This window comes from Sebastes umbrosus, chromosome 5 (assembly GCF_015220745.1).
Source record: "Sebastes umbrosus isolate fSebUmb1 chromosome 5, fSebUmb1.pri, whole genome shotgun sequence".
Classification (NCBI taxonomy): Eukaryota; Metazoa; Chordata; class Actinopteri; order Perciformes; family Sebastidae; genus Sebastes; species Sebastes umbrosus.
This window is the reverse complement of record NC_051273.1, coordinates 8,842,661-8,865,850: the sequence shown is the minus strand read 5'-3', so window position 1 is coordinate 8,865,850 and position 23,190 is coordinate 8,842,661. Positions and strand designations below refer to the sequence as shown.

The 23,190-nt window shown below is 40.4% G+C and overlaps 1 protein-coding gene across 11 annotated transcripts in view; it reads left to right on the top strand.

The window, feature by feature from the left end:
- The window catches only part of lrp8 (low density lipoprotein receptor-related protein 8, apolipoprotein e receptor), a 203,244-nt gene that overhangs the window by 135,899 nt on the left and 44,155 nt on the right, over positions 1-23,190 (top strand). For all 11 annotated transcript variants that reach the window (XR_005206860.1, XM_037769254.1, XM_037769248.1 and 8 more), the window contains exons 5-9: positions 9,185-9,559; positions 13,508-13,630; positions 15,475-15,597; positions 17,751-17,870; positions 20,184-20,309. Coding sequence is in view for 10 of the 11 variants with exons in the window: in XM_037769254.1 (XP_037625182.1) it covers positions 9,185-9,559; positions 13,508-13,630; positions 15,475-15,597; positions 17,751-17,870; positions 20,184-20,309 (867 nt within the window). In the remaining variant the exon portion in view is untranslated. The remainder of the gene's footprint in view (positions 1-9,184; positions 9,560-13,507; positions 13,631-15,474; positions 15,598-17,750; positions 17,871-20,183; positions 20,310-23,190) is intronic.

Here is a 23,190-nt window from a genome sequence, read left to right as displayed (position 1 = left end):
ATCCAGAAAAACATTCAATCTGTGATTGCTGGTGAGGCAGTTAATATTCAAGTCTAAGCTGCTGTCAGAAGGCAGTGTGATTGTGCTATTCAGTATACCGTGTGTGTGTGTGTGTGTGTGTGCGTGTGTGTGTGTGTAATACCCACAGTCCCCACTCATCATGAAGGTGGTTAAGAGAAAGCCTCTCCCTGGTGTATACCAATCAGGGTTTCAGTCTCATAGTGAATTTTGTGCCATTTTTCTCCTCATCTAAGCTGCCATTTCCCTCGGATTCCCCAGGCTCCACTGTCACACTACATTGAGGTCTTATTTTCAGTGGCTTTTTACACTCAGTTTGACATTTTTTTACTCTGAGCAAAAACAATCTAACCAGCATAGGTGCATAGAAAGTCTCTATTCGGAAGATGAAGTTGAAATACTGTGCAGGCTAGTTCAGTTTATTAGTTATATAGTGATGCGCTTGCACGTTGGCGTCAGAAAGCAGAAGTGCAAAATGTGCTGTAAGTCTAGACTTGATTGAGCCTGATTCGGATAAAGGGTTTGAACAATTTATTGATGAAGCTAGACTGGAGGTTGCTTGGGAAATCCCTAAACCCAGAAAATGAAACAATAGGGTTTTCCATTGGATTTTCTCTCAATTTAGGCAATTTAGGTATCGCCAGCGACCATCTAGTACATGGTGTCATCCCTGATTATTGATTCAAAAGAACAGTGTGTAACATTTCGGGAGATCTCTCAGTGGAAATGGAATATGATATTCATATCTAAGTTTTCAATAATGTATAATCACCTGAAACTAAGTATCTCTCGAGTTTTTGTTAGCTTAGAATGAGCCCTTCATATCTACATAGGGAGTGTGTCTTCTTCACGGAGTGCAAAACCGTGGTACCGCCAGCCGCCGTCTGACTTCTGTTGCTGCTCAAGTAGTGTTATTATGGTAAGGATGGCCTCTGAGTGAGGAGAACGGCGTTACCACGGTTTTGCACTCGGCGGCTCACGTTAACACAGTCTTGGAAAGGGAGGAGTGAGCGGAGAGGTACTCAGTTGGTTGCAATCTGCAACCACACTACTAAATGCCAGCAAATCCTACACACTGTACCTTTAAGAAAGCTCATGTCAACAACGGCCGACACCATCATCTTTGATACATTCAGGAAGCATCCAAACAGTTTTGTAGACTACTCGAGACAACTATAGTCAGCTAAAATATGCACACCCACAGATATGATGGAAGCTGCAGGTTATTGCAAATCCAAAACCACATTATAGCTCACCTTTCATCTCCGCAGATATATTTACTTCTGCATCTCCTTTCTCTCTTTTGTTTTCTCTCAGCATTTTCTGCTTTAGGTGAAATTGATTGGAAACCAAGTTACGTACAAAGTAATCAGCTCAGTTGCTCGCTGCATCAGCAGGCATCCGTTTGAATCCCCGAGGACTTGGCTTTGTTTCATTAAGAAGTTAGCAGATTTCACTGAGGAAAATTCAGCATAATGTCAACGTAAGCAAGTTAAGTCATAAAAGTGTTCTGGTCTTACACGCTTGTGCTTCTATTGAATGTGCAGTGTGTATTTAAGTGTAAATATCTCTGTCTGAGCAGCATCTTGTATCATATTTCTTCATTTTCCCCCACATTTTCTTACTGACATGTTAGATGACGCTTTTTCCGGCGATGCTCCCAACACGTAGTGTCGGCTCTGTGCCTCGTAAACCCCATTTGGCCAGGCTGTTGAATTTCTTCTGAAGCTGCCTTCTGTTTGTCAGTTACTGATAAATCTATTCTGAATTCCATCTCTCTCTCTCTGTCTGTCTATCTATTCCATTAGGAAAAGAGGATCACATTTATGTTACAGCAAGTCGAAGAGCTGAGGGCTCAGGGCCTGTCTGTCTGGTGGTGGTCATGAGTGTGTATGCATGTCTGTGTGTCTGCACGCTGCCATCCTCCCGCTCTGATGCTTCAAAGGTCTAATGTTGCCAAAGCACTGATAAACACTTTGTGAGAGCCCTGGAGAGAGACTGCATGTCAAGATGTCTATGGCTGTCTTCACACAGACACACACACACATACACACACCCTCTCCTTCAGAGTGTGTTGCATCAAAAGTATGATCTCAAACTGCCTCTCCTCCTCCCTCTTGTCCTCCTCTTCAGCTCCTCAGTGTTTAGTCCCCGTCTAAGTGGCAGGCTAACATTTCTAGACCTGCGCAACACACAACCATGTTACAGATGCGGGGATGCCAACGCCTCTGGCGCTCTCCTTTCTCTTGAAGGTTTGCCTTTTTAATAATATCAAGGGTAATGGTGCCTCATACATAACAAATGCAACATTAGCTAACTGTGCTAAAAATACTGACTCGATACATGCAGATGTAAGTGTGACATCTGAGCGCCGTCAAGTGCAAGAAAGATGATAGTAATTTCTAGGGCTGAATGCTTCGAAGCTTCAACCGTTGCCATGGTATTCGACCTCCACATCACTATTCGAATGCTTCGTTTTTAAATTTTTTTTCCATTTTTTATATATACTCTAAGTATGTAATGATAGTAAGTATAATTCCCAAAATACCTCATGAAATAAGGAATAATCCCGCAACATTATTCATTATTCATATTCAACATTAATTAGTAGTAGTTACTCTCAGACGGATATCACTGTTTGTTGTGTGTAGAGCTGCATGTGTGTACAGTAGTGCAGCAGCGTCACTGTCCCAGGCGCTGTAACGGGGGAGATGGAGACAAACAGACAGAAGAACATGTCAGCCTGCTGCGCCGTGCTGCGCCATGCTGCGCCGTGCTGTGCCATGCTGCTCCGTGAAGCTTCGAATAGCTTCTGATATTTCTCACCGAAGCTTTGAAGCCCAAAAAATGGTATTCCAGATAGCCCTAGTAATTTCAACATTACCTTTACACAGTGTAAAATTTGCACTGGGTAATTTTGTTTGTTGGTACCCTTAAAAACAGGTGTTATCAAGTAATTGCACACTGATTTTACCTTAAACATTGTGTTTCCTGTAAATCTCCAGTATGTGTGGAGGTGGTGAAGTGGGTCAGCCATCAGTAGTGAGATTTGACCGAGAGCTTGCTCGCTACTATTTTAGGAAGCAATGTTGCATTGCACCATTAGTTTCAATTCGTCAGATGTCACTGTGCATGAAGAGGATTATCTTCCAAACTGACAAAAAGTACAGGTTCTAATAATTTGTACAAATATATAAATACATGATTCATCACCATCGCTCCTCTGCTCAGCCCCCTCTTTGTTTTTGTTAATACAAGATGTTGAAAAGGGCATTTAGCTTCTTTTTTTTCCCAAGCACATGACATTTTGCCTTTGTTTTGGTGAGGGGGATCCTGCTTTATCAGGTTAGGTTTTCAATGGAGAAGGGAGTGTGCAAAGTGACAGGTCATGCAACAACACGACTCTCAAGTTACCCTCAAACCAGCAGAACTATGAGAAACTCCTCGGTCTGGTGCGCTGCCCGGCTCAATGTGAAAATAACATTTTGAGGCACAGGGTACCCATCCTGCACAGCCCTGATGAAAACAAGCACTGAAGTGTTGGATGCGGTTCGGGATGGGATTTTAATAAATGGTGAATAATTGAACAGGAATTTCCCCTCCTCTTTTGGATTTTTATTTAATTTTTTTCTCCCATCATGAATATAAATGGTGATTTGTTGTGTATCCGACAGTACAAGGCATGCTCCGCTCAACACGGATTTGTTTTTTATTGATGCTCTCGTGTGAAAGATAAGGCATACATATTGATAATTCACAAAGTAGATGAACATGTCGCTTGTCTACAATACAGCCCATTAAGCCTAGACTCTCCACTAAAACGCCTTCAGCTGTTACCGTCTGTTTTTCAGCTGATTGTAGAGCAGACGCATTTCTGTTTCGGTTAAATGCAGCATTTTACACATTGCTGCGAAGTAAATTTCCATGTCTGGTTGTTAGTGCTGATCTTGTGATCTTCAGCTTGCTTTTCTGCTAGCACACCTGGTGAACGGAGGTTTGTGACAAGTGCATGTGCGTGGGCGAAAAGTGTGTGTATGCTTGTGCACATGTGTACTCGCTCCCACACCACGGCTCAGTGGCTGACATGTTAGACCAGAGTCTGATTGGATTCCACGCTCCAGAAACATTAAACCCAGTGACTCATAGAGAGGGGTTGAAGTGAGGTGTGTGTTGTGTGTAGTCTCTCTCTACACTCTCTTTGAATGCGTATCTAAGCCCAAACAGATCGGGTTTTAATGTCCACCTGTATGTTTGGGAGAGATTACATATCTTTTCCTGTGTGTGTGCGTGCGTAGCTGCCGTCTTTAGTCTATGCTGGAGTTCAGTCGTCCTTCAGATCAAGGTCAATGAGCTGTGCCCTATCTCTCTGCTCCATCTATTAGCTGTCCAGCGGAGGGTCTGGGGATGGATGGATAGAAAGCTTCGACCCCGAGTTAAACACAATCACCTGCAGGTGGGGAAGGTTACTGTCAAGATGTAATCAGTTACAGATTACTGATTACCTATTTAAAATTGTAATTGGTAGAGTTATCCATTGGATGGATGTGTTTAATTAACAGCGAAGTGTCCAGCTCAGTAACCATGATTCTTCTCAACTCTTGGTTTGAGACATTCATTATAGTTACTAACTCTTTTATTTTGAATTCCATTATAGCATGGATTATAATTACAGAGTTTGTTGACTGTAATCCAATCTATTCCCTGTCACATCTGACCATCTATCCTCTCTGCCTTTATCTGCGATTAAATCTGCCTGCCTTCCGTTCTCGGGATGGGTCCCTTATGGCGGGAAAGGACATTTCTACTCTCAAATCTATCAGTGGATCTACCTCTCATATGCTCCTCTGAGCCTCTGTCTCCCCTCCAATCTCCCCCTTCTCTGTTTCTGACGATTGGTTTTTGGTCGGTGTTAACCGAGAGACCGCCGGCCTTCACTGATTGATCAAAAGTCTTCTTGGCATGTGTCAGCTTTGACATAGACAGGTGATCGGATTGAAGGACTGAGGTAACACACAGCGGAAGTGACCCTATGCTCTGTAGGGGAAATAGGAAATACCAGAACAGAACAGTTCCAGGATTAATACATGTCAAATATAGCATTTCAAGTAAATTGTGTCATTAATTTAGAACCAATAAGGGAAATTTCCCCAACTAAAGTCTTCTGTGCAGTATTTTTACATTGCAAACTGTCTGATTTAAAAGGAAATATTGTGGATTACCTAACAAGAAAAAGTCCTTTATGGCAGAAACAGGAAGATCATACTTTTTTTCCAGCACAAACAGCACTAAAACTTTTACAGTTTCTGTAATGGCAGTGGATAGAAGAAGTGAAAGGCTTTAAATATGTTGATCTGGTTTAGTGAACCCACAGGAAAAATAAAAATAACTGAGACAGAGGGCAGGACTGCGGGGCTTGGGCAGGTGGCATCATCTTCTCTGAACAGAAAGCAGCAGGTTTATGGGATCCGATTAAAAGATACTTCACTTCAGTAACAATACCAGTGATCCCAGATACAACAGAGCAGACACTAAAAACAGCAATGGTCTATTTTGTTTATGAAAGTTTTAACAATTTGTCAATTGATTAGACCAGTCCAAAGACTGGGTTGGGTCCCACAGGTGGGTCGCAGGACATTTTTTTTAGGGTCGCCAAATAAATTTGCAGAATTTCTTCCATAGTCTTGTATTGAACATTTCCGCTTTACACTTTTGTGCCACATGACGGAGCCTGAATGTTCGTATTGTTCTGATAATTGTAGCCTACTTATAACATTGAATCTCATATGAAAGGCTAGCGTACATTCTGTTAGTTTGATTGATGAGAGGAAAAAAACAACCTGTTAACTCCACCTAAATGCATTTATTTGGTCTTATTTATAAAGTATTTAACATGTGTATGTTTTCAATAACAAATGCAAAAAAAACGAAGTTGTGATTTATCAAATATATTTCTTTGAAATGGCTGGTTTACCTATTCAAGATAATACAAGGTACTGCGGAAAGCAATACGAATGGTCAGGAACATTCATTTACGTACAAATTTGCTCTTCTCACCATTTATAGATAAGGCCTATTGTGAATTAGGTCGAATTGGTGTGGTGTTTTTACAAACTGAATCCCCAGAAAAAAAAATTCAGAAAACTTACTATTACACAGTGCCACTGATTTGTAAAGAAAGAAAGAAAAAAAAAAAAGGGCTTTTAACATAATTGACATTGATTTCCTCCTCAGGATCAGGTTTAAAGTCATGAGCCTGGACCTGGTTGTGCTATTAATGAATTATGCCAAGAATCAATCAGAATGATATGCCAAAACATTAAAAGTACCATAAATACAAAGTGTTATTGTTGAAAAAGGAGTTTCTTGTCACAATATGACTTTTCTTTACCTATGTATATACTGTATTCTGTTATCAGAGTGACAGAAACAAAGGAAATAGCTGAAATGTGTTGGGATCCAGGGATTCAGGGATGTGGGAAAGAAGAATAGATGCCTTCCCAAACCTCTAGTATCTCTGGTAAGATGTTGCGGAAGAATGGCTTTAATACAGCCTTTTGTTGCCCTGAATTTCAAACTCAAGCTAAAGTTGTTTTTATCCATGAGACTTAAATTCGATGAACTGCGAGCCACCTGCCTGTTCCCGTAGCGGAAATAAAGCAATCGAGAGCGCACTATCTTTATCTGTGGCTCAGTGTCCCAGTGGGAACCATACTAACAAGCTTCTTATCCCAGCCACGCTGTTTATAGCCAACACACCTGGCTGACCAGGCTTTCTGCTTTAATGAAAAACTCTTTTAAGCATAAAAAACAAAAGGTGTTTAGTCTGACTATAGCAACACATCATCACCTTCAGGGATGAAGCAAAAATATGTTTATGATTTCCATAAAGCCTCTTGCTGTTTGCACGGAAAGTTTCTAAAATAATCACTTTATAACTTTGCTCAGTATTTGTTTGCACAAAACACCCGGCGTGACCCCCAAACCACCTGAGCGTCTGCCGGGATGCTGCTGATGTTGTTTACGTGCTCATGTTAATTAAATTACTTAGATCTGAGTGGGGATGATTAGCATGCTAGCAGTAATAGCTAGCAGGGAATCCAATAGCCTATTATCATAATGAGTCCCTTCGGCGCACTGTGTGGGTAGGTAGAGGAGAGAGAGAGTGAAGCGGTTATGTCGGTCGCCCAGAGTAGAGAGTTACATCAAAGGACAAGTGTGTTTTTTTTAGCAAAATACATGATTCAAATTGATTTGTCCAATCTGACTGGAATTAGATACTGTCACTGTTGGGATACGGCGAAGAGGAAACACGCAGTTTGCCAGCAAAACACACAACAACACGCCCTCAGAGATGCATGAAAAGTTGAATCGTCATAGTTTCATCATTTCCCAGAAGTCTTACGATGATGCAGGAGACCAAATAAACACATCCAAACACACAGTCTCCACAGGTATTTTCTCTACAAACATTCCCACACACATAAACAGTCGTGGAGGGGGGGGGGGGGGGGGGGGGGGGGGTGGGGGGTTCTGCACTGCGGCAGGCACCTGCAGCTGTGGACCCACTCGGCTCATTATACACCTGCTTCCACACGCTGGACTTCTGCTGCACATATGCTCTCGACCTTGTGCTTTTATAATGGTACAATGTTACGTTTATCGTGTGTGTTTCAGTGTAATAGTGGTCGCATTCATTGTTTAAAGAGTTGGGATTTTTTGTGGTTGCAGTTGAGACCATGTTTATTTATGTTTAATAATGCATAATATGGGCTTTTTCCCATGAGGCAAGTTTGCCTGTGCTCTTTATCTCTGTTTACTTTAACAATTACTGCATATGCTCTCTTTGCTCCTCCACCTGCTACACTTTTCTCTGTCTTACTTCAAGGAATGTTTGCTTTAAAGAGGTGCTCCTCAGCTCCATAGGCACAGTCAGCGGTTTGACTTTAGATCAAACTCCTTCTTTTACTCTCACCAAACAGCGAAGACTGCAGAGCAAATGAGGAATTGCCCTCTCTTCATTAGCTCTAAATTTTAACAACGCCGTCTTTCATTCCATCTCCAGAGAGGGAGAGAAAGACATATTGCTGCATATATTCCTACTTCCCTATGGAGTTAGAATATATGCAGTGATAAGTTATCTGTCCTCTGGCTCACGTTTTCTCTCATCGGCTCCAACGTGCAGTGACGTCTGCCTCCAGACTGAGCTCAAGTGGATGGCTTTATTTGACTGCTCAATTGAGTTTCTTAAATTCCATTTTCAAGACATTCTGTAATGAGATTTATAGTAGATTATATACAGTATAATCAATAGGGCTGTCAAAGTTAACATAATAACGTGTTAACAGCAATTTGTTTTCATGCCACTAATTTCTTTAATGCATTAACGCAACTTGCGATTTTTAGGTTGTAGCAGGCTCAGTTTTAAAGCCAGCTAGTGAAGATACTGGCGTCATAGGAAACTAGAAAACCTAAGCAATCCATTGGTACCGATTATGTCATACTAGCTTGTTGGGAAGGAGGTTAAATAACGCTTCAAACTTACATTGAATTTTGGCGAGAAAAAAATGACAAAGCCATTTTCAAAGGGGTCCCTTGACCTCTGACCATAAGATATGTGAACAAAAATGGGTTCTATGGGTACCCACGAGTCTCCCCTTTACAGACATGCTCACTTTATGATAATCACATGCAGTTTGGGGAAAGTCATAGTCAAGTCAGCACACTGACACACTGACAGCTGTTGTTGCCTGTTGGGCTGCAGTTTGCCATGTTATGATTTGAGCATAATTTTGTATGCGAAATGCAGTACCTGTGACGGTTTCTGGAATATATTAATACTTGTTATGTGTTGTTAATTGATTTCCAATAATACATATATATATATACATTTGCATAAAGAAAGCATATGTGTCCACTCCCGTGTTAATAAGAGTATTAAATACTTGAGAAAAGTATCTCTTTAAGGTACATTTTGAACAGATAAAAAATGTGTGATTAATTTGCGATTAATCGTGATTAACTATGGACAATCATGTGATTAATCATGATTAAATATTTTAATCAATTAACAGCCCTGATAATCAATCATGATAATAAAATGAAAGAAACGTTGTCTCTTAAAATGATAACCTCTATTTTTCATCCACCTGTCCCCTCCGTCCTGTAGATGCCAAGGCCTGCCCCTCCAAAGATTTCGCGTGCCGCAATGGGAAGTGTGTGGCGCCGATCTTCGTGTGCGACGGCGACGACGACTGCGGGGACGCCAGCGACGAGGAGAAGTGCACGGCCCCCACCTGCGGCCAGCACGAGTTCCGTTGCAACGACTCGGAGTGCATCCCCGCCTTGTGGAGTTGCGACGGCGACCCGGACTGCAAGGACAAGTCGGACGAGTCCATGGAGCGCTGCAGCCGGAGGACGGAGCCCCAGAAGCCTCGCTGCCCGGTGGGCGAGTTCCAGTGTGGGAGCGGGGAGTGTGTCCACATGAACTGGAAGTGCGACGGAGACGCAGACTGCAAAGATAAATCGGATGAAGCAAACTGTCGTAAGTCATCTGTGTATATATTGTATTTATGTGGATGGACTGATGAGTGGGAGAGGATGAATAGGTGAGTTAATGAGTGTGTAACTGAATGGACTTCTAAGGGATAATGCTGCTGTCATTTTAATTATTATCAAGAAACCCTGAAGAGACCAAACGTATTCAGCAATCATTTTCTGTGTAGCCACAGAATAATCCCCGTGCCATAGAACTCCAATGGTATTGTCCAAAAAAACATGAGTCCATTGACATATTCTTTAATTAAAACAAACATAGTGTAGTTTTAGTCTGAAATAGCTCAATGACTGCATATTCAGTCTCCACAGAGTAGCCCTGACATCCCTGCACATGCTCAGGGACTCAGCTTTACATTTGCAGTGTTCATTGTAATGAAGGGTTATGTCATCCAATTGCAACGTAATGGTTCTTTTATGTAACGTATCTATTCCATGGCACAAAGACTACACACTGTACTTGTTTGGAGGGTAAATTCATTGTTTTGGGTTGTTTTTTTAATATAAATTTCATGATAAATGTAAAAAGTTAATACCAGCCGTAGGCTTTTAGAAGGCGATAAATGCATACCAACAATAATGCATGTAGTGTTGTGAAACAATGGCTCTGTGTGTGGCTCACCCCTGTTGAGGGAATATACTTCAAAGGCTGACATGCCGTGTACTGTGAAGAAAGACTGCGAGACAAATCTCGTGGTGCCACCAAATGACTGAAGGAGGATCAGTGCTAACTTGATGATCCATGAGTGTGTTGCCATGCAACCATGTGATCTGTGGAAAGCAGAAGGAGAACTTCTGAGTGTGTTTGACCATATGCGTTTGTTGTGCGAGTGTGTGCGTGCATGCGTGGGAGGTGAAGGTCCTTCATCAAGCAAGACCCCCCATCTGGTCTCCTCTTCACACTCCCACTCACCACTCAGGGAGATGACAGCAGCCTCGCACATACGACATGATACAAGCACGCCGCGCTGCCACAACATAACACACGCGTACACACACACACTTTAACAAGACTCAGGCAGAAGCAAGTGTTTTAACAGACACACGTTTACATAGCGATCATACCTGTGCTTACACATACACACATACAGTATATGCAGATTTTCATGCACATACAAATGCAAATAATGAAATAATCATACAATCATGAGGGTTTGGTACTTAAAGGCACTCCAGAATGACGTAGTCACTCTAAAAGTGAATTGCCATACACAAGCAGCTGTGACAATGTATAGACCTTTGCACTTCAAAACCCTCCCATCTCTCCAGACACAATCTCACAAAGTCATTACTGTGTATTGACTTTGAGGTCCAAATAAGTATGTAGGTAAGTACTGCATGATGGGATAGGTTTTGCCGTGAATATAATATGACAATAAGGTTAAAAACAATATGCAAATGAGCATCACAGTCATAGTATTTAGGGAAGAATCTTACAATCAAACATATCTCGTCATTGAATCTTTATTCTTTCTTCATCTTTTCTGGACGGATGATAAAAGACGAATGTTTTCCAGAACTATATAACAGTTATTCATGGGTCTTCGAGATTTTTTAATGCAACCTGAAATTAACTCAAATATGCTAATTTTAACAAGAGTAGGCTGTCCTGGTCATTATCTCTTTATTTTTGCTTCTACTTATTGTTAACTATGTGACATTGATAGATGGCTATTAATGGGTAGCTTGGGTGACTATACAGTCTATGATTCCGACTGAAGCCGTTATCTATGCTTCTGCCATAGCAACCAAAAAACAGTCATTTTACCTTGCAGAACACGGGAGTTGGTCTACCGCTGCCTCGATCGGTTAGGTTGTTTCTGTTATTGTGTGATATTGGTTAGTTCAGATTCACCAAAGTCACTCAATAACAGAAACAAACAAACCAATAGAAGCAGCTGTAGACCAGTAACCTCAGTGGTCTGCGAGGTAAAATTACAGTTTTTGTCAACGGAGTCTGGTGGCTTTAGCGAGAACATAGATAACGGCTTCAGTTCTGACAGCAGATTAAACAGAAAATATTCTAAACATAGCTTAAAAAACTTCAAAACACCCAAACTATCCTTACTTGTGACAAGCTTAAGCATTTTTACCTTTTAAGTTTCGGCTAAATTAAGCTAATCAAGTAGCCTATCTTGTTAGCCTCACTACCAAATTATATCCATTCTAAAAAGCTGCAACCGGTTTGTTTGCTTGCTAGCTTGCTAAAGTAAGATATAATTAAGTTTTCCAGGTCTATGATTAAGGGTTCTATTTGGGAATAACGCCGTGAATAAAATATACACAGTGGGTCTACACACAAAAACAAAAACAAACCCAGGAACATAATTGAACAGTGATGACTTCTGACAGAGTGACAGCGAGTGAAGTGGTGTTGCCTTGTCTACATGTGCCAGTGGAGTCATCTGTCTCAATAACCATGTTCACTACTTCACAGATATGATGAGACAGCAGCTGCATGTGTACTATTATATGTATTCGATTGGGTCCGTGTGCATGCTCATCACATTGTGAATAAAAGTGGGCGGTCGGAGGTTTGTGTCAAACAAGATGTAATAGTTTTAGATGTCTGCGTAATGTAAATGAGAGAGCAGAGCTCAGCGTAGGGAGGTGCAACATTTCAGTGTAAATTAGAAATGTGAGAATCATTGCACATCTCCAGTTTGTTCCCTCCTCCTCCTCCTCCTCCTCTGTTTCCGTCAAGCTTTGCTCATTCCCACAGACCCGTTCCCTGGTTATTATCTCCCATCTTATTTGAAACATCTGTCTCAATAATCCTGTGTTATTTCACAGACATGCTGAGACAAGTGACTGCGAGAAGGGTGACAGGAGGTTAATGTAAATGAGAAATGGTCAAATCGTATCTTTAGTTGGTTCTCTCCTTTCCCTCCTGCCAACATATCTGCAGATGGCAATCCATTATTATTACTATTCCTGGGGATTCATCATAATTAGCTGAGCTCAGATCCCAATCATTTGGCTGAGAGAATCAGCACATTTTGTGATGGCACAGGATCATGCCTTCCACACTTTGCTGATTTTAGCATTAATATGTGTTTATCTTTAGTTTTTTGGTTTGAGCCTTAGAAGTCTGAGTCAGCTTATCTGTGTGTTCATGTAAATGCGCACACGTCTTGCTGCGTACATGCATTTCGGTGTGGTCGTTTGATGCGTCTCTGTGTGCGCTCACCTACAGGATGTGTACATTTGTGCTCACTTGGTGCGAAACAGTGTGTGTGTGGCTGTGTTTTATTCCACATTTCCTGATACAGTGATTGTGTTGCCGCGCATTTCTGTGGCCTCCACAGCCATTGATCATGTCTGCCTCCGTTCCCTTGGCAGAGCCAGTCCAAAACACAACACATGAATAATTAAACAGCCAGTTAAAAAGATGAATGAGTTAAATAAACCTGCCCTCGCCGTTAGAGCGAGCACAAACAAACGCCCGTATACACTTGCACATACACACACACTCAATAGGTCACTGGTTGTGGGTTTTCCTCAGACAGTGAATGAACACCTGCCTGGTTTTCATTTCCATCGGGGCTTTTTCTGTGCAGGTAAGAGTTGCGTATGACTGATTACTGTTGGATTGGAATGCACTTCAAGTTGGCCTGATTAAAGAAGGAAAACAGATGCCGTACACATACACATCTTCATAGATACAGTTGAGGAAGAGAAATGATGGGTTGGATGTTGTTGTTTTTGCGTTTTTGTGTGTGTTGTCTTCACCTTTACAGGGACATAACTTAAATTAGAATGAAAGTTGAATTCGTGTTTTGGAGGGTTTATCTCTCCATCAGAGACTGTGTGTTCTTTTGAAAATGCTCTCTGCGTTATGAGCTTTGTATCTTCTCATGGATGAGACCAATAGATGATATTTTCCCTGTAACAATAATGTAACAGGTCAGCTAATGTATGTGTTTTGTCCCCACAGCCCTGCTTACATGTCGACCTGATGAGTTCCAGTGTGGTGATGGATCTTGTATCCACGGCACCAAACAGTGTAATAAAGTTCACGACTGTCCGGACTACAGTGATGAAGCTGGCTGCATCAACGGTAAGTGTCAGACGAGTACGGGCCGTTCAGTGTGCAAATAACTTCCTACACACCTCTATTATATTAATTTTCACTTATGCACTTAATGTCAAATTTGGCTTTTCCATCTGAATGTTGTAAGATTCATATTGTACTGCAAAGAAAAGTGGCAATGCGAGCCCTTACAAATGTAATCTCTGTTGCAAATCTTCAGCTTCATGCATTTTTTAGTCCTTTGTCATACTCGGTTCACCCTAAAAATCTATCCAATTATAAAACTACTAACAAGATTCACAGGGGATGTAGCAGAGAGTAGCACAGATGGCTGCAGTTGGCTGCACTAGTCTAATCTGCCCCATGAGAAACTTTAAAGAAGTAAATTTTGCATTGCTCAAGCAACAAAGACATAGAGGAATGAGAGTGTAAGATGCCACAATGTCAAATTATTCAAATGAGTCTGGTCTTTGAAGTAAACAAGAAGTGTTCACAGTGAAACGTGATTGTGGAAAGAGGTTGGCGTGCTTCTCCTTTGCAAACAAGTGACAGTGATGTTTTTACTCAACCACTCACTGCATACGGCGTACACATCAGCTTGAGTTTACATATTGTGATACACAGAAGGACATCATCAGACACTCTGCGTGGCAGTGAACTTGATCTCGATGCCAGTGTTTTGAAGTGCAGCTGTGTATCTGAAATTGATGTTTTACTCTTCACAGTTTCCAAAAAAAGGCACAGTACAGTGAGTGCACCTGTACATGCAATTTTATTTGTGAGAAGCTGTCATGTACTGCACAGCTGTGTCTGTTTGTGTTTCAATCACAAACCAGGGCTCATATGAAACATTCTGCGGTGACACTTATTGGAAAATAGTTTTCACTCCCTCCAATTTTGTGATGTTGCAATCATTAAAACACCATTTTTCTTATCATTTGTGACAGTTTGCAGTTATTTCCGATTCTTGCAAATCACAGCAAACTCTTGAAAATCTTACCAATAACTATCACATTCTGTATAAAATGAGCCAGTTTTGAATCACTGTTGCAAACCAAGGTTAAATGAAGTTGAACCTTACCTTCAATAAATAATCGTCTTTGAAAAAATGTTATGCTCGATAGAATTTCCAGCCGATTAGACAATTATCAGGCCATTAAATCTGCGTTATTAGTGGTTATAAGTGTGGGTCATTAGGGGCCTACTACACCCTTTATTAGGTTTTATCATCGATTCACATGGGCGATCACAAAAGAAGGTATAAAAGAACACAACAGCGACCTCTAGCGACTGTAGTAATTAGGACAGGAGCAAAAGCAGAAGTCATGCAAACTCCATATGGGGTTGAGTTCAGGGGCGATGGATGGGACACAAAACACAGGGTTTTCACCCAGGAGACCAGGGATCGCATCAAGTGTGAAACCAACAACATGCGTTATGTTTGCCTTTTACTTTTGCAACGTAGTTATTTTAAGCCAAAACACAATGTTTTCCCCTAAACCTAAGTGTTTTTGTTTGCCTAAACCTAAAGAAGCCTTTTTGTTTTTGTTCAAAACGTAACGTTTCATTCAGTTTTACAACATGTTAAAACGTTTTGCTTAAGTTTCGCTTTCACTTTTACAGCATAGTAGGCCCCTAATAATGCACATTTAATGGCCTGATAACAGTCAAATCGGGTGCATCCTTACCTATGGGCTTCTCTATATTTATATCTTTATTTATACTGTAGGTAGGTATAACTAATTATTTATTAAGCACTGGTTGATCTACTTAAGTTCCTGAACATTGCGTGTTCATGGCTGAAAAGAGATGTAGTTCGGTTAGTAAAAACCTGACCTCTAACTCTGTATTGTGTTTTGTCTCCACCACAGTTACAAAGTGTGACGGGCAGAGAAAGTTCCGCTGTAAGAACGGAGAGTGTATCGACAGCAGCAAGGTGTGTGACAATGTGAAAGACTGCAAGGACTGGTCTGACGAACCTATGAAGGAGTGCGGTAAGATCCTTAGTCTCTGCTTCTCTTCATACATGCCCAGACACTCATTAGTTATATCACCACCTCAGGCATACATGGATGTACATACACACCGTTGCACACGCTCATGTCCAGACATCATCGACTAGCTTCTAATGTGGGTGGTCATCAGTCTTCTCAGTAAAAGGAGCTTCATTTGATCAAGGCAGGGTAAATCAGGACATTTCTCAGCTGCCTTGTTATGATCAAAGAGCCAAGCGACTCTGCCCTCTAGTGCGATCTTAGCCAGGGGAACGTGACCGGACTACATTACCCATAAGGAACCACACAGATTATCCACACACCATAGATAATTACCACTTAGCGAGCTTCAGTCACGGCTCTCACATCACAAGCAGTGCAATCCAGCTGCAAACAGAGAGAGGCAGTCGAGAAAGAAACATACCTGTTAATGAAATGTATCAAGTAAATATAACTTGTGTTGTATTTAATGAAATGTTACTCAAGTACATGTACAAGCAGTCTCAAGAGATTACTTAAGGGATCTGCACTTCACTCCTGGTCCTCCAGCCAGTCACGTGGGTATAAAATGATATGCGAGAGTGCTGCCCTTTCGGCTGGCTCTGATCTCGAGGCAGATGGATATACACTGTAATGAAATTGCCTTGTAACCATATCATTAATGTTAAACATGATGTTCAGCGTGTCTCATAGCAAACCTGCACCTCCTCTTTGGTACAGCTGTAACTTACAGCTTGCATTATCTACAACATGGAGAAGGTAATAGTTCTTGAACCAAGACCAAAGCAATGTAAAGTGGTTAAATAATAAGTATATTTACATTCAGTGTTATACACCAAAACGCATCCTTAAGGCATAACAAACGTTTTTAATGTAATTCATAACTCATAAAACGTTTGCAATAATGCATTTTTTTACATCCATATTTACTTTCTAGCAGTCTCCTACGTCCCTGCATTTGTTGCTGCTTCTTGTTGCATTATCACTGCCAACTTTCACTCAGTGAAAAAGGATGAACTAATGGTCAAAGCACATTCTCTCAAATGTATGACTTTATATTTATATTATATGATGTTATTTTTCCCGTAAATTTACGACTTTAATCTCAGAAATTATTATTTTTTTCTCTGAATATTACCTTGCATCTCTAATACGCCGTCGTACAGTGATTTCATCAGAGTTACTTTTTCTGCTTGAAAATAAGTTGTTACAAATGTCGACAGTGTCCACATACTTTTGGCCTATTGTATATTCTGTAGCTGTCCTGCTAGATAAAAATGAAATAGTTGAAATAGGTTTTCATGTTTTCACTTTATTTGACCTCAATACTATGTTTATACTGAGTTGATTTGTTGTTATCGGATATAATTCACTGACTAGACTATAGATTACAACCGCAATTTTAGTTAAATGCCTCTTAAAGTCTTTACATCCCTCTTTCTCTCTCTGTCAGTCTCTCTCTATTTTCTATTCTCGCTGTCTCTTTCCTCTTTGTCTCACAGCAGAACCTGTAGCCTTGAAGCTTAAATCTTTAATGTAAGCCGGTAATGAAGTACCAACTTTAGCTTTCTGCAGCGATCTCTCTCTACTCCCTGGAGGGTAGTTGAAAGACAAAGGAATAAATGGAGGTGCAGAAACAGATACAAAAAGGAAGCATGACTAAGAGGGGAGTCCAAACTGTTCTACTGTTCCAAAACACACACAAAAAAAAAGTGTGTGTATGTGTAACAATAGGCATCATACTGTAGTGGAGTGGCACCTGGTACACGTGGCCAAGCTCCCTGTTGGAGAATGGATTGATTCCAGGTGCATTTGGCCAAGACTGTGCCCATAGGCCATGAACACACACACACACACACACACACACACACACACAGTCTCTCTTTTTCTACTGCTTTAAAGCTGAATGTCTTTTCTTTTTTAATGGAAATTTACACAGACACACTATCTTAACTGGCAGGATAATTAAAATTATGCACACACACAAACTTTTTGCGTTTGTCTTTCTGTCCAACTCTTTCTTTGTGTTTTACCCAGGCTGATTCTTTTTCTATCCAATTTTAGACTGCTGGAGTTATTTAATTAATATTCAACTCTTCTTTACTTCCCTCCTCTCTTGTGCCTGTCCCGTCCTCTGTCCTTCCTCTCTACAGGCCTGAATGAGTGTGCAGACAACAATGGCGGCTGCTCTCACATCTGCAGGGACCGCAGAATTGGTTATGAGTGTGACTGTCCTTCTGGGTACAAACTCCTGGACAAAAAGACTTGTGGAGGTAAAGAAAAAAGAAGTTATGCGACAAAACTGCTGCTTTAATGCAGAAGACCACGACTAATGTACAATCACAGCTTGTCTGAGCTGGTGCCATCTGTAGGGCTATTTTTTTCTGCCCTCTTCTGTTTTTATTTAGCTCTTTGAGAAACCAAGGGAGCAGCTCCAAGAGAGTTTCATAATGTTTCTAGCCCAGCTATTGGTCATATTCTGGTAAAAGGAACATTTTGGCATACAGTATTGGGAAATGTTCTTGTTTGTCATTAAAAATTAAGTTAAGACCGTAGTCTGGGACATGACTTGAAGCAGGGATAAACTGGTACCAAAGCGACCTCTTTAAACCACTCCACAGCAGATGTATTGTCATGTTGTATCTACTTTATTTAATACACATAGAATTTGAGATAAATGGATATGTGAGCGGTTATAAGTTGGGTATCGTGACAACAATCACTGGGTGTAATTGTAATTGTAGACTGGTACCAGGTCCAGATTCTTGAGTAGATCTATTGTACCTATGAAAGATAAGACCCTTTATTTAGCTTCTTTTTTTATTGAATTTATTGATTTAGGACAGTGCGTATTAATCAACACATCAGCAATACGCATCAATGTAAATATGCTGGAATTAGCACAATAGCTAAATGATATATATATATATATATATCATTTAGCTATATATATAATTTAGCTATTGCATAATATATATATATATATATATATATATATATATATATATTATGCATGAGTACATGACTGGTTTGTTTTTAGCCAATGTTTGAGTTTTAAAGGTTAAGTAGTGGTCACAGTCCCTGATATGTGCTGGTAATTTGCTCCGGGAATGTGTGCCTCTAACAGACATGGCATGTTTTTAAAACACAACTACATCTATGATGGTAATGTTGTTTTCATATATATGTTGCATAGAGTTACTTGTGAGATAAATCATTTAAAGAAAATGCTCAAATGATGTAACTGTCTGAAATCACGATGCCAGATTTTAGCATTCCTTATCCTACACAAGTTAAATTAACAAGATAAGATCCGAAGCGTAAATAAGACAGCTTTAAAGTAGCTTGAAAGTGATTTGTTTTACTTTGGACAGAGCCGAGGAAGCAGTGTCCCCCGCTTCACGTCTTGGTGCTAATACATATACACACATCCTGAATCCTGATCTCAGGGAGATCAAATTGGTATTGATCTTCTCATCGGGCTGGGGGTTTGCTGGCAAACAAGCCATTTCCAAAAATGTGGGCTGCTGTTTTTATGGTTTTATTTGGTTTAAGGTGTTTAAATGTACCACCTGTGACTGAGTCTCGCTGTTGTCCTAAACAATACACCTTTTTAATCTTAGTAGGTTGTTTTAATAAACACAATGTTGCATTCAACATCTTTTTTATTCAGTTTGACGCACCTAAATTTGCTCTGCTTAAACAGCATGGGTTAAAACTTTTAAACAATTTTTTTTATCAAATTAGTATTTCTTTACTGAACAAGACATAACTAAGGAATGGGATAATTATCCTACTAATAAAATGATGATCTTCTAATAATCAAACAATGCAGACACCCATAAACTTGGTGTAATGTTTGCAGGTTACTTAAATAAAAACACAATGATATTGCTTTTAACAGTCCGTAACAGCATCAGTAGCATGAGTGGTAACATTGATGAACAGGAATAAACTCTCTTATTGGAAGAAATTATAATTATTTTCATATTTATATATGATCAAAGGGGTGGTTTGAGGTTGTTAAAGGGCCGGGTTCGGCCAACAGGCTGCCAATTAATTAGGCCTATCCTAAACAGACTAGCAAGGACAATATATCTGTGCAGTGGACAGGTGAAATATTCTGTAGACACATTATCCATTCATATAAATCCATTCTAGCAAAACGCATGAAAAATGTTCAGTCCCCTAATCCTCTCTTTGACTTTGAAATTGTATAATATAGAATCATTTTTAAAGATTTGGTAAAAAATAACTTTTAATAGACTTAAAAGCAATGCTGCTCTCAGTAGTGATCTATGCAAACTGGGTTTCTCACAATTACACTTAACAAGTAATAAGCATGCACATTTTTCAAACCGAGATCTAATCCTGTCTGCTGGCGCTCTCGGCCAGATAGATATAAATCCTAGAAACTCCATTTGAAGACACAGACTCTTCATTTGAAGTGAACATTCTTTTGAGAGAAAGATTGTTAACATGCTAGATACAGAAAATGTACTTCTCACTCTTAAAACATAAATGACTTTGTGTGTCTCTTGTGTTGTTTAGATCTTTATGTCTTTGTGCTATGTTTCTCTCCACAGATATAGATGAGTGTGAGAACCCAGATGCCTGCAGTCAGATCTGCATCAACTACAAAGGAGATTATAAGTGTGAATGCTACGAAGGCTATGAGATGGACCCCGCCTCTAAGACCTGCAAAGCCGTGGGTGAGCTATTTATCACACACACGCTGGCACCCATTTGTTCAGGTTAAAGAGGCACACTGTCATAGATGAATGTTCTCACCAAAACACAGACATGGGCACACATGTACTCGAAAGGAATCGCACGTAGAGACCAGCTCCTATATATATATATACACCAATTACTCTCCCATTCCAGCACCCCTAGCTACTGAGGCGCATCCCACACTATTCTCACACTGTGGGATTCTGTGAAACGAGAGGATCGCTTTGTATGGAGGCCGTGCACGGCAATCTGTGCAAAGACAAATATTTGCCACCTTTTTCTGCGGTCCCCACTAATGAAAAGTTTGCAGCCAGCTGCCTCTGCTCTCCCTGGAGTGTCAAAGGATGATGTTGTGTGGGGAGGGGGGCCAGCCCACTCACTGTGGGACACAAGCAGGGTCTGTACCCTTCGTTGGCCTGGGTAAACACTCCGAGCAGTGGTATGAATGAAAATAAAATCTTGTCCTCAAAGTTGCACCAGGCAAGGTTGTTACTGGAAAATGGTCTGCCTTAAATCCTGAGGTGAAGATGCAACTGTAGCTTGTTAGCTGTACCTAATAAAGGCCTTTACTCACCGGGGGCATGACGAATAAACGACACGAAAATGCTAAATGCTCGCCTGCATATATTGTATGTAGCTTTTATTGTGAAAGGTGAGATCGGAAGGAGTGAATCTGGTCTGCGCTACTTTTGTCAAGGTTGAAAGGAGTAATAAAGTTTGCGATCTTGGTTCAAACTACGGAGCCTCCGTGTTGTTTCATAAATAAAGACGCACCTCAATCCGTTCCACACAACGTGATTGGTTGGTGCCTTTATTCGTGGTGTGAAAGCTCCGAAAATCGACCTTGTTACAAAAACAAATTACGCCGCTTTTTTGCTGCAGAATATTCTCATTCTGTGTGAAAGTGAGAGTTTCTACACAGTATGGAAAAGTATGGAATTTGATTTTAGTAATTTCCAGGACTGGATAAGTATGGAAAAAAAAAAGAGTATGGAAAAATATTTGTTCGGTTTTCTAAAATATAATGTAAAATTCATACAAGCAGAGTGTTTTTCATGGAGTTAGGAGCAGGCGGTTAAATATTTACTACTGTGTGAAAAGGCAACCAGAGCGAGCTTGATGTCGTCGAAAGCATGGCAAGAAGTATGGCGTGCGACGCAAAGCCAATGGACTTCCTCTTTTCTAGTCCCATGGTGAATTGTACATGAACATCGCTTCTGTTACAGAAGAGGTTGAAGATATACAGTTTCTTAAATTGCACTGTTTTAGCATTGCAGCTTCAGTAAAATGCTGTGCATTGAACTTGTTTGGGCTTGGTGTTAATTGATTTGTAAGATCTGCAGTACCTAGGTGCAATCTTCTGGCAATTATTTGGCAACATAATAGTATAGGCTACATAGTCAGATTGTAACATACATGTTAACAGTTGGATTTTAATACCATTTATTGATTTAATAAACATCTAGCTATTTGTACTCAGATGTCAAATATAGTCTGGAAAATCAACGGAGAAGTCTGGGAATTTTAGTCTGTAAAAGTGGAAATTAATTTTTTTAAATGGAAAATAAGTAGGAACTCTGGAAAGAACTCACAAAAACAACAGTTCAAAAAAATATTAACATGTGAATTAATCGCACGAAAGAAACTCTGGCGGTGTGTAACAGCCTTTTTGAAAAGCTCCATGCAAATTCTGGGTGTTTTCAATTAGAACCCCCCATTCTCAGTCTTTTGACTGCTGGCTTTACCGATAACGACGCTGTCTGTCAAATACCATTCAAACACCAGCAGATAACGTTTCCTGACAAATTAGAGCTTCTGATGTGTCTTGATGTTACGATAAAAGTTGATATATTTTTTTTACATCTAGCCATGCTGGAAGCAGAATTTCAGTGTTGTTGGTAATGCAAAACTCTACATCTTTTCCAGTTAACAAAATAGAGGGGTAGACCTAGGATTGGAAACTATAATCAGTTTATTAGTGCTTTATCTACATTATAAATTCTACAGGAAACATAGCCTCTTCTCCTGGCAGTGTTAATGCCTTGCAACCACCTCTTTATGGAACCTTTAACTGATTGAGTTACACAGCAAATTAACTTTTTTTTGAGGGACAAGAGAGAGAGAAAAGAGTGTTACTAGTGATTACCGCCATCGGTCTTAGGCTGAGTCATTATAGGGTGAACTGGTCTGGTAATGACGGAGCTTAAAGCAGAAAACAGGCCCTCACTCTTAAGCTAAGTGGCATAAAAACCACCATTGATTGCTTCATGCCTCTCTGTGTGAATCTTTATTACTGTTCGGCAGCGCAAACAGTCCTTGTCAGAGGCCAAGACATTTATTAGAGGGGAGGAGAGGCAAGCAAGCAGAGGAGGAGAAAAGATAAATGGACGGATGGATGCATTGTATGAATATCTCTCTGCTCATTGAAGTAACGCAGAGATGCATCCGCGCTGTTGATTGTGGCAGATGTTGTAGCGTGCCAAAGGAAACAGCGTCAAGAGGAAGAGACAGGAAATGTGACAGGATTATTGTTTACGTTGAGGTTTATTTATTCAGAGGCACAAATAGATGGGACCATAAATACTGTACAGAGATGTTTGCTTCGTGAAGCTGACGTAATGTGGACTTAATGAAGCCTCATTTCGACTGTGAACTCATTCCTAGATGCACATATGTACGCCCAGTCACACACATGTACGGCCACAGACATCAGCATGCACTTTGGGGATACCGGTCACATAAATGAACATGTAGTTATTTTGAGGAGTCAACGTTCGTACACAGATACCGGCCAGGAGAAGCGACGCTTTCTGTGATGAGATGTGACATGTGTCAAGTGCCAATATCATTTGCACATAT